Source organism: Thamnophis elegans, chromosome 1, assembly GCF_009769535.1.
Source record: "Thamnophis elegans isolate rThaEle1 chromosome 1, rThaEle1.pri, whole genome shotgun sequence".
NCBI lineage: Eukaryota > Metazoa > Chordata > Lepidosauria > Squamata > Colubridae > Thamnophis > Thamnophis elegans.
In genome coordinates this window covers 82,721,392-82,736,716 of record NC_045541.1, presented here as the reverse complement: position 1 = coordinate 82,736,716, position 15,325 = coordinate 82,721,392, and the positions used below count along the sequence as shown (strand labels likewise).

Below are 15,325 nucleotides of genomic sequence, written 5' to 3'. Positions count from 1 at the left end.
AGCAATTAACAGCAAGTTCTTTTTTGAAAATACAAAAGTCAATGGTGTTGAATTAAAATTATAACTATGGTTCAGATCAATCAAGAAATGTGGTAGGTTGACCCTGAATAGTTTTTAGAGTTGTTTTATTGTCTAGGAAGTTTTCCAACATATCTCAGTTACAACTTATAATTACATTCTTTGTAAAATAGTAATAAACATATATATAGAGAGAGCACCTTGTAGTGCTTTACAGCACTCTCTGTGCAACTTACAACATCAGCATATTGCTCCCAACAATCTGGGTCCTCATTTTACCAACCTCAGAAGAATGGAAAGCTGAGTCAACCTTGTGTCTATCAGGATCGAAATCCTGGCTCTGTGTGGGTGCTCTGGGTGCTGCATCAGGGCTCATAAATGTTCATTATTGGGCTTTGATCTACAACCAATGTTGTTAATGTGCAAAATCATTCTTTGCTCCTTTGCAGTAGAATTGTAGTCAGGGCCAGCATAGACAAGGTGGACAACAAAATTCTATTGAACAATTAGAGAATTGTTTACATACATTGAATAAACATTACATGTATGAAATGTATTTATTAAATTTATATTCCGTATTTTTCGGAGTATAATACACACCTTTTTCCCTCAAAAAAGAGGCTGAAAATCTGGGTGTGTCGTATACACTGAATACAGCATTTTTGCCTCATGAAACTCCACCCCCTTCACCAAAATGGCAGTTCAGAGCCACTAGGAAGCTTTTAGAGACTTCCTGAAGGTTGGAAAGGGCAGAAATGAGCAAAAAACTGCCCGTTTTTGCTCAATTTTACCACCACCCCCAGCCCCCAGGAGCACTCTATAAGCTTCCTAAAGGCTATCCATGCCCTTTTTTTAAATGAAAAATGGGCCATTTTTTTGTTCATTTTTTCCTCCACCCCAACATCCCCCCACTCCGGAGCACTCTGCAAGCACCCTAAAGAATATTCATGCCTTTTTTGGGGGAAAAAATGGGCCTGTTTTCACGAAAAACAGGCTATTTTTGGGAAGTTTGCAGAGTGCAAAACCTTTTTGTAAAATTTGCCTCTTCAAAACCTTGGTGCGTCTTATACTCTGGTGCATCTTATACTCCAAAAATACAGTAGTTTCCCATCTTGGACACAAAACCAAATTTCCAAGGATTTATGAAAGACTAGCAAGGAGTAGGACAATCTAATCTCAAGGTGCCTATACCAAGGGTTGGGTGCCACATGTAAGGCCGTGACCTTTTAGAGACAAGATGAAATGCCACAGACCAGGCAGTGGTTGACTGAGAAAAAGTTGAGCCTGCAGAAAGAATGGGGATATGGCAAATGTCTCAGAAGGAACTCTCTGAAATTTCTTGGACTGTAAAGGTGAGGAAGAAGAAGTGCACTTTCAGGCTTCCAAGATTGATGTTTGCCTTGTGAGGAAGGGAGACAAGAAGTGGTTGCTCTATCCTTATTGTTTAACAAAATCATTGTTACAGTACTTACAAACATCAGTTCATTGAGTGAAGTAGTCTCTCTTCTTTGAAAGTTTATACTATAATGAATCTTCAATAGCAATAGCAATAGCAATAGCAGTAGACTTATATACCGCTTCATAGGCCTTTCAGGCCTCTCTAAGCGGTTTACAGAGAGTCAGCATATTGCCCCCTACAATCTGGGTCCTCATTTTACCCACCTTGGAAGGATGGAAGGCTGAGTCAACCCTGAGCCGGTGAGATTTGAACCGCTGACCTGCTGATCTAGCAGTAGCCTGCAGTGCTGCATTTAACCACTGCGCCACCTTGGCTCTTCAAAATGTTTACAGTGTCACATTTTTTGTGCAGTGTTGGTTGTGTTGTTTGAACAATATAATTTTTTAAAAAAAATATTTGATGGATGTTTTGCTGCATTCTCATCTTATGGATAACTTTGTGAGAATTGATTTTCCCTTCTTCAATTTATTGTTTCAGAGTGTGCATGTAATACAATTCCAAAGCCTCAGTGTAAACTGGTAAGAAATCTTACTAAAATATGCCTAAACTATTTGCAACCTATTGTTATTTTTTTAGAATTCAGACTGTGCTGTTATTTTTTAGAATTTAGAGTATATTTAGATATTTTGAATTCATTCATATAGATATGTTTCATCAATTGTTGTAATTATAGTACTGGTTTAATAAAACAAGTACATGTTGCAAATAAATGTTCATTGTAACATCCATTCCTGTAGATGAGGGCTGTATATGTTAATTAAAATGCTCTTGGCAGCATTCAACAAATGAGAGGTTGCTTATTAATCTGACTTGCATTTTTCCTCTGAGAAAAATTAACATCATGTACATTTGGGGCTCTTTGACACTGGGAATATCACCGTGACTCAGTATGTTCAATAGGAGTAAGTCCCATTGATCTCATCAATATTTACTTCTGTTAAACAAGGGCAGAATTAATTAGTAAATGTTAGTAATCCAGGTAATATGTCCTAGACCTAGAATCTCAAAGTTAGTGATTTATATAAGACACCTTGGGACACAGATTTCCTTCTGTATATGTGTGTATATGTGTACACACACACACACACACACACACACACACACACACACACACAAACGAATAATATAGCAAAGAACTGGGCTTTTTACTTTGTTTTTTTAAAACTTAGAATTCATAACCCTATTAGAAAGATAGAGTGAATAGAAACACTGATATTGAAGAACAATATTTATGGGATAATATTGATATTTTTCTGATATGGACAGGGAGAGAAATTGGTCTTAGATGACAAATTCCAGAACAACACAGAAGATGATTGTCACTGCGCTAAATATAAATGTTGTAAGTAAACCCATTTTTCTTTTGAAAGCTCTAATTTATATTAGTCTGAATAATGTTTCTATTTATAAACCAGGCAAAAAATCATGTTAGAATAAAATAATTTTTAAAAGCATATGCTACTTCCCTGCAACTTGAAAAGACTTGAAAATAGCCTCAAGGGGAATTGAATGGATGTGTTTGTGGCTAGCTCCCTTGTTTTACGACTGCTGTAGGATTCTGTTAATAAAAGTCAGAAGGTCATGATTAAATATTTGTATGTTCATTTTCTTTCATTAGTGATGTTTATGAATATTTAAGCATTTTGTTTGTTTTTGTGTGAACAATTTTACATAATGTTGTTCATATTTGTTGAAATTTTTCCAGCAAAAGACAAAGTATGTCTGAACAACGAAAGAGGCGTTCTGCTTCCAGGACAATCCATTGTTGAACACTCATCTGGTGGCATTTGTCACATTTCATACTGCACAAGTGTACTTGACCCTGCTACCAAGTTTTATCGGATGAATACTTCCATCATTGATTGTGCAGCAAGGTGCAAATCTGTAAGAAGTTCAAAAATAAACTAGAAGCTTTCACTGGGAAGTTAAAAAGAGAGAGGGCATTAATGGCAAGATGAATCTATCCCATCCTTCACCTGAATGTGCTAGAACAGTCCTTGAATTTGTTCCCTGAAGAATAATCTAAAGTTTTTGAGTCCCTCACCTGAGATACGAAATCCCATGCTCTAACTATTCAAATATGTGAAGAAAGTTTAAGTGTCAGTTACTTGATTATGTGCCATGTTAACACTTAGTGACCACATAGATAGACCTTCTCCTGTATGAACTATCCCTGGTCTAGTCTTCCAAAAGTATACCCAGCCATTTTGCTGCTGGTTGTATTCTTAATAGAAAGGATGGCCTTGATGGACAGAGGGAAGGTCTGTTACCAAGGTAACAATCAGATAAATGTGGCTTGAACCCATACTACAAAAGAGGTTTATAAACATGCCTCAGCCAGTACCATCCCAAGTTCAAATGAAGATAAAAGAAGCTCAGATTTGCAAGTTTTTGCTATTACAGTTGTTCTAACAATAGTTTTAGGCCCCATAATGTCTATTTCTTGGTTTGGTCTATCTTATAGTGCTGATGTCTCTTTTTCTTCTTTCCTTCTACCTTTCCCAGTATTACAGACTTTTACAGAGAACTAGGTCTTCATGTAATGCAGGGATGTCAAACTTGCGGCCCGCAAGCCAGATGCGTCACGCACTGGCCACACCCACTCCTGGTTTAGTGAAGGGGGTATACGTCACATGATGAGAATGTGACACTGCGAATTTGACACCTCTGATGTAATGTGTCAACTTGAGCCTGGTCATTGTGCCTCAAGTGAGAAGTCTGAACTGATGTATTCTATTCACATTTCCTACTCTGTTGCAGTGGGAAAAATGAAGTGAAGCAATAGTTGCCCTTTCAATTCAAACTGCTCATACAGGAAGACCCAGAACAAATTTTGGTTTTAAGCAGCAGTTAACCAGATAATCTAAGTCCAAGTCAAAGTAGCCACTGAAGTACACTGTAGTTTAATGCAATGATTTAAATAATAATAATAATAATAATAATAATAATAATAATAATAATAATAATAAGCAATTCTGCTGAAGTTCCCAGGGAAGCAAAGTATCTCTGTGCCCATACATTTTGCAGATATCTGGGAAGCCTTTTAAGGAGGACTTGTGGCTTTAATGCTTTGAGGATGGCTGGTTTGCTCATACCAAGACATTTTGCAAAGCTCCCCTTAACAAAGTTTTGTTAATTTATTATATACTTTTCATGAGCATCTAGTGAATACAGTACAGACCAGTGGTGGGTTGCAGGCGGTACGTCCCGGTACGGGCATACCAGTGCCTGCCCGGAACACCGGGTACCATTCTGGTATGGTGCTCTGGAGGCCCATCCGCCTGCCCGAGCTCCTTACCTGTATTTGACTTCTTTGGAGCTTACGCACATGGAGTGCACGGCACCTGCGCGATGCTCCGCCGAGCAGCTGGAGGCTCTCAGAGGCGTCGCAAAAGGTAAGAATGCATGCACACGCTCTGCGTGCATTCTTGTGGTGGATGCCGGGCCCCGTTGAACCGTATCGGTTGCAACAGGATATGAAACCCACCACTGGTACAGACTGCTAAGTCCTCAACTTGCGACTGGTCCTAAAGTCCTCAACTTACGACTGGCTGCAAGTCCTTGACTTACGATTGACAGCCAGCAACAGCTCAGCTGCGCCTGATTGGCTAAGGTGCAGCTGGCTGAGCGCGGGCTGCCCGAAACATTCCTATTGGTTGCCCTGCTTGACAGCCCTTGTATAAATAGTTGTCAAGCAGGGCGAAGTGCTGAATTCGCTGTATATAGTTATTGTTGCTGTTCTTCAAATAAATCGCTGTTCACTTACCTCAGCCGCCTCACGCCTCATCTGTTCCTTCGAACTTAACACAGAGCAATTATAGTATTGTTGTGGGGGGTTTATTCTTGTAATTTTGCTATGTGTTTTCAACTATATGCAATATTTTATCCTTATCCTTTTTTAGCATCAAGTATATGAACGACCAAAGGATCTAACAACTTGCTGTGGAAAATGCAAGAATGTGTCTTGTGTTCACACATTCACCAATGGAACAATTTCATACTTTAAGGTACAGGCTTTTTTAAAAAAAGAAAGGAGAGGGTGTGAGAAATCCTAGGTGCTCTCTGGGTTTGATTGTTTTCTTTCAGACATTTCATTACCCAAACTTTGGCAGTGCAAGTGGGAAGCTGGATTTGCTCCCACTTTATATTGTAGTGTTTGCCCTATCAGTGTTGGTGGAGTGTAGTTTTGGTAGTTCTTTGATTGGGTTGTTGACTGTAAGTTTGTTTGGCAGTTCCTTAACTGGGATATTGTTTGCTTCTTAATTGTTAATATTAATCTTGGTGTCAGTCTCTGTGTGTTGATGGATGATGAGGTGTTTTGGTCTTTTTGTGTCTTTTGGCTTGTTGATTGTCTCTTTTGAATGGATTGTAGTTGTTGTTTATGTCTATTTGCCTGTTGATGGCCAATTTGTCAGAGTAGTAGGTTTCCAGGAATTCTGTAGCATTTTTGGACCTGGTTTGGTCTAAGATGGTCAGAGTTTCCCAGTAGAAACTGTCCATGTGTTGTGAAATTAAGGAGTTTTCATTATGTTTTCTGACTGCTAGTTGGTGTTCATGAATGTACTGTGGTAGTTTTCTGCCTATTGTCCTACGTAGTGGCTATTGCAGTCTTTACACTGTATGTCAAAGGTCACTTCTGTTTTTTTCTTCCGGGGCTGCTAGAGCTTTTGGTTTATTTGGGATATTTTGGGTGGCTCTGTAGTGTCCATTGATTAACTAAGTCCTAATTTTGAGTTTCATTTGCAATTCCAAATACTACTCTTATTTCATTTCACTAATCACAGTGATCTGAAATCAGATGGTATTCTGGAAATACCAAGTTGTGCATACTTAACGTTATGATATATTTAGTAGCATGATATATTTAATGTGATGAATCCTGAATATGTTTAATAGATGACCAGAGCCATTCTGCAATCCATTACAAAAGTCCCAACTGTGCATCACTCCCAAGTACTTCAAATCATAGTGAGCATTATTTTGATTAACTAATAGCTCACAGAACACAAGGAAATGCTATATTGGTGGTGAGCTAACACAATTCGTGATCATTCTTCATAGTTTCATTTCTTCATAGTGAAAGTTGTGTATATAGTGTGATGAACAGTGAGTCTAATTTGCTATCCAAGAATAATGATTATTATATGGCACGGTTCTTTATTGGTAAATAGGCTTTGGCACTGATTTACTCTTTACATAGATCTACTTTGCTGTGCACATTATATGGACCTCATTCAACTGTGCAAAGATTTAATAAGGATTAATATAATTACTGAATACAGCTCCCAAAAAAAAATTGTCAAAGAGACCCAAAGCATGCATTGCATTGTAGATTAAGAAAAAGGGTGATAGCACAGCAGAGCTTTTGGCATTTGGTCCTGTTTTTCTAACATTCTACATAATATGTGGTACTTTTGCATTTCTGATAATGTTTCTTTTAAATATTTTGTAGCCTGGTTCAAGTTGGAACTTAAACTGTCTCAAATATGATTGCATAAATACACCAGTTGGATCAGTTCTAATTACATCACCCATCAGCTGTCCACCTTTTAATGAAACAGAATGTGTGAAGGTTAGTGCTTCAACATATTTCTTTTCATATGATTTTATGGGGACCATAAAATTATCCCAAGCAGATGCATTGCAAAATATTTATAGGTTAGTTTTTTTTTTCATGAGCTCAGCTCTAATTATGTTTTTCATATACAATTAGAAATATAATGAAGAATTTTACAGTGTATATACAGTGCATCTGACTTTTATTTTTGTACATATTTAGATTGGAGGATACATTGTCCCATTCCTTGAAGGATGTTGCAAAACATGTAAGTTGCTACTGAAGCATCAGTATTTAGGGGTTTGAAAGGGAAGAAATTTCAAACATTGATTATCATCAATAGCAATGTAAACAATAACAGGTGTCTATTAAATGGTTGTAAAACAAGTAATACTCTTATTTTATTTTATTTATAAGAGTAATACTGTTATACTTCATTTATAGACTTTCAAAGGCATTTTATTCAGTGGAATTTCTCAGTTTGTATATTGTCAATACAATTTTCAAAAATATTATTGGTTACATAGAATAGAATAACAGAGTTGGAAGGGAGGTCTTCTAATCCAACCCCCTGCTAAGGCAGGAAACCCTGCACCACTTCAGACAAATGGTTATCCAACATCTTCTTAAAAACATCTTCATGAACAGATCCCAATTTTTGAAGGAAACATTTCTGGATACCTGAAGCTAGGATGAACCAAAGTGTATCTGTAATAAAAGTAGTATCTTCACTAGTGATGAGTGGATAGTTTGTTATTAATGTTATTTTTAATTATCATTTTAATGCATGTTTTTATTCAGCATAATCATCCATTGGCAATGCAGTTGAGAGATTACTGTTGGTAGCATAAGTAAAGATAAAATGCTGAATACTGATTTGGGGCATCTATTCATCATGTATAATATGTTCCATTTGTAATGTCCTTAGGTTCTGGAGTATCATTTTTGCTCCCATTCCCTGTTAGCCCAATTACACCTACACCTAGCCTTAAGTGTAATACAGGTACATTTTCTTGGAAATCAGTAGGAATGAACCAAACAGAGCCATTGTTGATTTCCAACAATGTACTCCCTCCTATAAGCATAATGCCCCTCCGGTCACAAAACATGATTTAAAAGAGCTGCATTGTAGTACTAACTGCTCATTCTTCAGATTTGCTCACATTTTTTCATTTTGCACTGTATGGGCAGTGCATTGTTGTTAGCTAACAATGTACTGTTGGCAGTAAGCATTTGCATAGCATTTAATTTGCTGCACGATTTATTTTATTTGCTTAACTGAGTAATTTCAACACTGCTGTAGAACATAGAAAATATTTCTTTTGCTTATTAAAGCTTGCTATTCAAATAACACTTGCAGAGAGCATGGCATGTTTTCCAATGTTATGTCCTAAATAAATATTGGAATATTCTCATTTATTATATTATATTAGGAGTTGTGGTGGCACAGTGGTCAGAATGCAGTACTGCAGACTAGTTCTGCTGACTGCTGGCTGCCAGCAGTTCAGCAGTTCGAGTCTCACTGGTTCAAGGTTGACTCAGCCTTCCATCCTTCCGAGGTCGGTAAAATGAGGACTCAGATTGTTGCGGGCAAGAGGGCTATAAAGCACTATGAAACGGTACATAAGTCTAAGAGCTATTGCGATTATGATATAGATGTATTAAATACAACAATCTGGCATTAGAACAAAAACAAAGAACAAGCAAATCTATAGTTACATACATACTAAACATTATATGAAAATACAGGATTCAGCCATCCAGGGAAGCCAAAATATGGAGCCATTAGTAAACTAATTATAATTATGGCTTTAATAATATTTAATAATTCTCAGGGTTGACATGAGGAGTCCTTGGTGCTCTCTGAGCTTGCTTATTTTCTTGTAGATGTTTCATTTACCCAAACTACCGTATTTTTCAGAGTATAAGATGCACCGGAGTATAAGACGCACCAAGCTTTTGAAGAGGCATTTTTTTAAAAAAAGTAGGTAGGTAGATAGAGGGAGAGAGAGAGAAATACAATAGGTAGGTAGGTAGAGAGAGAGTAAGTAGGTAGGTAGATAGAGGGAAAGAGAGAGAGAAATAAAGTAGGTAGGTAGGGAGAGAGAGAGTAGGTAGGTAGATAGATAGAGGGAGAGAGAGAAATACAGTAGGTAGGTAGGGACAGAGAGGGTAGGTAGGTAGATAGAGAGAGAGAGAGAGAGAAATACAGTAGGTAGGGAGAGGGAGAGAGTAGGTAGGTAGGTAGGTAGGTAGAGAGAGAGAGAAATAAAGTAGATAAGTAGGGAGAGAGAGAGAGTAGGGAGGGAGGGAGGGAGAGAGAGAGTAGGTAGGTAGGTAGATGGAGGGGAGAGAGAGAGAAATAAAGTAGGTAGGTAGGGAGAGAGAGCAGGTAGGTAGAGGGAGAGAGAAATATAGTAGGTAGGTAGGGAGAGAAAGAGTAGGTAGGTAGATAGAGGGAGAGAGAGAGAAATACAGTAGGTAGGTTGGGAGAGGAAGAGAGGAAGTAGGTAGGTAGGTAGAGGGAGAGAAATACAATAGGTAGGTAGGTAGGTAGGGAGAGAAAGAGAGTAGGTAGGTAGGTAGATAGAGGGAGAGAGAGAAAGAGAGAGAGAAATACAGTAGGTAGGTAGGGAGAGAGAGAGAAAGTAGGTCGGTAGGTAGATAGAGGGATAGAGAGAGAGTGGGAAATACAATAGGTAGATAGGGAGAGTAGGTAGGAAGGTAGGTAGATGTTTCCAGGTGTATTTATCCATGTACTGGAGAAGAAATAGCTGACAACCTACAGCACCTAAGATTTGTTTCTACTGGCACAGCACTTGATCAACGTAATTCTCATCAATCACTCTAACTAAAGAGCTTTCTGAAAGGAAAAAAAAAGTTTTTCCACTCTGCAAACCTCCCAAAATGGCCCGTTTTTCACGAAAACGGGCCCTTTTTTTTCAAATGAAAGGCATGAATAGCCTTGGGGGGGCTTGCAGAGTGCTCCTGGGGGGCGGGGGGGGGGGGCAAAAATGAGAAAAAAGCAACCCTTTTTTTTGCAAAAACGGGCCCATTTTGTGTGAACAAAATTGCATGCGTAACCTTATGTAGGCTTGTAGAGTACTGGTGGGGGTTGGGGGGGGGAACGGCCCATTTGTTGCTCATTTCTGCCCTCCCCAGCCCCCAGGAGCTCTCTGAAAGCCTCCATAAGGCTATGCACAGCCATTTTGGTGAAGGGGCAGGGCTTCAGGAGGAAAAAAATGCTGTATTCAATTTATAAGACGCACCCAGATTTTCAGCCCCTTTTTAAAGGAAAAAAGTGCCTCTTATACTCTGAAAAATACGGTAAGTAACATCATCTGTGCTACTGGACTGATGGACTAGCACTGATGATGTTACCTAGTTTGGCTAATGAAATGTCTGCAAAAAACAAGCAAGCTCAGAGAGCACCAAGGACCCCTCAATTATGGCTTTGTTGTCTTTTAGGCAGATGAAACTACAGTCCTATGCTACATATCACACTGAATTTAATTAATCAAATTATGTTAGTTACACATGTTGGATATAGGAAGCACCTTTCCTGCTATGCCAATCTTACAACTTAGTCTAATTGTATAGTTGAATTGTCCCATCTTATTTGTTGCATCTTATTTGTCTAATTTTATGTGACCTATTAGGCAATAATGGCTCTTCCTTCCATCACATTGTTGAATTGTGGGATTGAATTGAGACTTGACTTACCAGGTCATATGTCATACTCACAATCAGATCATTTAAACACAATTCTCAAATTACATTAAACATCATTATATTATGTTATTGCATTAAATTCTTCACATTTATTATATTATATTAAGAATCGTGGTGGCACAGTGGTTAGAATGCAGTACTGCAGGCTAGTTCTGCTGACTGCTGGCTGCCATATGCCATAAATATGCTGCAAATTTCAGCAGAATAACATATATGCATAGATGCATATATGCATAGCTATGAATGTTAAACATTATAAATATTGAATAGACACATTATGTTGATTTACATATTTACCATGCCCACTTTGTTATACATTATTACTTCACCTAGATTAAACTACTGTCAGAATTTCAGATTCTGGAGTAAAATATAAATACTACACAATTTGAGGATTTGGGGTTCAATCCATTAACTTATTTTTATCAATTTGAATTCTTAATTAAAACCTGAGCTGACATCCCAGGATTTTAAAATAAATGCATATGATTATGTTCCTGCACTTTAGAAAATGGATTTGGCAACTGTATAAGTTTCACTCCTTTTAGTGGTAATTGTACTAGAACAAAGCATAATCTTTATAGTATCTAAACACTGCATCTCTAGTGTTTTGGGCAAACCTTTTTTTGTTTTGTTTTTAACCTTATTTTTAAAAAATACCTAATTTAAAAATTATAAATACAATAGCATCAGTAGTTAATTACTTTTCACAATTGTTTCATCATTTTTCTTAGCATATTTTATCCCCTTTTGGTATACAGATGTGCATAGGGACATTAATATTTTCCAAACAATTCATTATTGTAGGTAAAGAAGATGGAAAATTCTGTAAAAAAGTGACTGTTAGGATGACAATACGCAAGAACGATTGTCGAAGTAACACACCGGTAAGCATTGAACCAATACTGTTTGCATCATCTCTCTTAGTGTTTGGAAGTCATGCACATATTAAGCCATTTTATTTACTGGGGTTTTTTGTATGTATTTATTCCTAGGTAAACATTGTTTCCTGTGATGGAAAATGTCCTTCTGCAAGCATCTATAATTATAACATTAATACATATGCAAGATTCTGCAAATGTTGCAGAGAACTGGGACTACATAGGAGAACTGTACAGTTATATTGCAGTGGGAACTCAACCTGGGTCAGCTATACAATTCAGGAACCCACAGACTGTTCTTGCCAATGGTCATGAAGCAATGCTAACGGAGGTCTGTTTCTTAAACAGCTTTGGAGGCAATTAATTTTATTCCCAGAATAAATTCAGAATGTTAACAGTTTATCAATAATGCAGCTATCTATAATTATAACAATTACTTTTAAAGATGAGTATATGTCATTACATTTTTATTGTTTAGAAATGAGCCCAGAGCATTCAAATTGTCAATAGAAAGAGGTTCTTTTTTAAAAAATATACTTTTCTTTTGTAGAGATTATTTAATCAGAATATTCATGAATTGGAAGTCCAGTGAAAGCTTTTATCCATGCAGCCAGCTTTAATTTAATATTCTATTGCACGGTTCAACGACAAAAGGGCGAACGACAAAACCGCGCCCGACTAAACCGTGTCGCTGACGTCATCAACAGGGCGACAACAGCGTGGAGACAGAAGGATGCTGTAAACCCTAAACCTAAACTTAACCCCTAACCCTAAACCTAACCCTAACCCTAATCCTAAACCTAACCCTAAACCTAACCCTTAACCTAACCCTAACCCTAACCCTTAACCTAACCCTAAACCTAACCCTAACCCTAAACCTAACCCTTAACCTAACCCTAAACCTAACCCTAACCCTTAACCTAACCCTAAACCTAACCCTAAACCTAACCCTAAACCTAACCCTTACCTTAAGTTAAACCGGCTTTCTTTCAACGCGCTATTTAAAGCGCCCTTCTTTCTCCGCACTGGCTGTTGTCGCCGCGTTGATGACGTCAGCGACGCGGTTTAGTCAGGTGCGGTTTTTTCGTTCGCCCTTTTGTCGGGTCACGCTATTGCACACCTCTTGGTTTTAAAATAGACTACCCCTTTTCTGCAGAAGGATGTATTTTCTAAGTAAGAAATTCCCCAATAACAAAAGATTCAAAAGCTCTGTATTATTTATATGTCGAGAGCCAGTTTGGTGTAATGATTAAGGCAGCAAGCTAGAAATTGTGAGATCTTGAGTTCTTCCACCATTTTAGGCACAAAGGCAGTTGGGTGACTTTTGCACCTGTCACTTTCTCTCAGCCCTAGGAAGAACACAATGACAATCCACTTATGAAAATTCATGGGCTCTTCCAGGAAGTTGCCAGAAATGAAGACTGACTTGAAGACACCAAAACCAAACCAAAACAAAACAAAACAAAAATGATATTTAATACTTCTGCTTCAGATATAAGGCCTGGCTACCTCTATGTGTTGAGAAACCCACCAAAATGTCCCTTCATTGATTCAAACATTCTAGTGATAGAAATGGATTCTGACCATTCATTGTTTCTTACAATTAAATTCAAAGATTTTGGAAAGGTTACACCATTTGCTTTTTTAATGCATGCGGCATGATACTCATTAATTTAATATGAAGGTCTGTATTTTTAGCTTACTATTTATCCTTTAAAATGTTACATATCATGATTCTGCTGTACATATATTTCATTTATATCATATTGAATAACATTCAACAGCCTGTTATGAAATATAATAATTCAGTGTCAATTTTAAAAATTATATTAAAAAAAAACAAAATTAGAAGTGTGTTACTTCTGTTTTTAAGTCTAATGCAGCTGAATAAATTGTTCCTAAAAAAAAAAAATCAAGACACACCGGCATAGTTTATTCTAGGATCTCTGACTCAGAGATTATGTATTAATGTTTTATAAAGATGAAATTCATTCAACAAAATATCATGTTTATTAGACATCACAGAGAATGTTTAAAAATGGATGGCTACAAACCTCATTAGTGCTGGAAGGGTGATATGATTGAGGGGGTAGGAGATCCTCCCCCGTTTTCCATTAACATGTTTTTGAGAAGTCCTATGTAATTTAAAGATGTGAAGGTGATTTTGAATTGTTGTATATACCCCCAAAATTAAAAAAAAAAAATTATTATATGATGAATTATTATGCAAAGTAGCAAAAAAAGATTACTTTTTATGCTGGAAAGATCTTGCCACCATTAGACTGGTAATGTGAGTTTTCTCTCTAGCTTTCTACTGACCTAAATTATTGTTTTTCTGTGGTCAGATTTTCATGTTGCGTTTAAAAAGTGATCTAATTTTTATGAGACAAACAAGGATTTCTTCAGCTATTTCTTATTGGTTAGGCTACATCAATCAATGTGCAGCATTACCTCTAACAGAGAGTACTCCCAGAAGTCAAAATCCAACCCAACATTCTACTAGCAGAAGCAATTTCCACTGATGGAATGGGAAATATGTTCTGCAATGCTTAATGGGCCCATTTCCCATGTCTTCACAGGGCCCCTACACTTCTTGAACAGATTTCAAATGCACACAGGTAACTAAAAAGAGGAAAGAATTAGAAAGCTGAATACATTTTATTTTCAGAAAGATGGAATAATAGACTTTTCTTGGCCATCTTGAGACTTGGAAAGGTAGTACATTAGTATTAAAATAAATAAGTGAATTTTTTTTAAAAAATGTACATAGCAGTGTCTATTGAAAATAACACAGAAAATGATTTTTAACCCATAAATATGCTGATCTGATTTTTTAAAAAATAAACTGTAAAAAAACTTCAATAAAAAAATCTTAGTTACTAGTATTATTCATGCATAGTTAATATGTTTTCTGTTGTGTGAGTGTGTTTTGAGATCAGACTAATGAGCGATTGTATAAAAATAGATTCAGTATTTCCCTGAAATATAAATAAAGCATTTTGCAAACTTGATCTCCCAAAATGCAATTTGTTCCACATTTCATGTTTTAATTACAATAGAGGCTTAAACTACACTTGTGCTTGATCTTTTTCCCCCTAATCCCACAGCTGTGTTATCTAAGTCCTATTCCCTCTTGGCTGCATTGTTGACTTCTTGCTTCCTAAGTTTTTAAAGCGGACCAAAGATAGATAAGTTCTGTTTTAACTTAAACATTTTGATCATGCTCTAAGAGGCCCAAGCTGTATTTTTCATTAATGCAGGGTGATGTCCTTGAAGTTTTGTTTTCCATATTCAATTGGATTACCACTACCAGATACAGAAGATGCTGTAGTCTTGTGGGGTTTTATAGCTCAGATCCGGTAGCCCTAAATTGGATGCAGACTTTGCCATATATTCAAGGAAGACAACATTTCAAGGAGAACAACCTAAAATATTAAACTTTTTATAATGGTGGTATTTCATAACCCTCCTTTCTCATTCACACGTTCATCTCCACTGACCTATATTCTCCCCACCACCCATAGTTCCTTGCTCTCTCCTGATTCAGTTAATGGATGAATACTTATGTTTTCTCCTATTAATTAGATATGTCTTACTTTTACTGGATGTATTCATTCACTCCACAAAATTTGGCCAATTTTATTCAGACCTATTATCCTTCCCTTTTCATTTCATAGA

At 37.0% G+C, this 15,325-nt stretch overlaps 1 protein-coding gene across 1 annotated transcript in view; it reads left to right on the top strand.

Annotated features, from left to right (window-relative positions):
• OTOG (otogelin) overlaps nucleotides 1–11,962 on the top strand; it is a 111,907-nt gene extending 99,945 nt beyond the window's left edge. Inside the window, 8 exon segments of the mRNA XM_032212857.1 lie at nucleotides 1,955–1,995; nucleotides 2,744–2,819; nucleotides 3,183–3,361; nucleotides 5,380–5,484; nucleotides 6,930–7,049; nucleotides 7,257–7,302; nucleotides 11,574–11,653; nucleotides 11,762–11,962. Of these exon segments, the coding sequence (XP_032068748.1) occupies nucleotides 1,955–1,995; nucleotides 2,744–2,819; nucleotides 3,183–3,361; nucleotides 5,380–5,484; nucleotides 6,930–7,049; nucleotides 7,257–7,302; nucleotides 11,574–11,653; nucleotides 11,762–11,962 (848 nt within the window).
• Nucleotides 11,963–15,325: the final 3,363 nt, after the last annotated feature.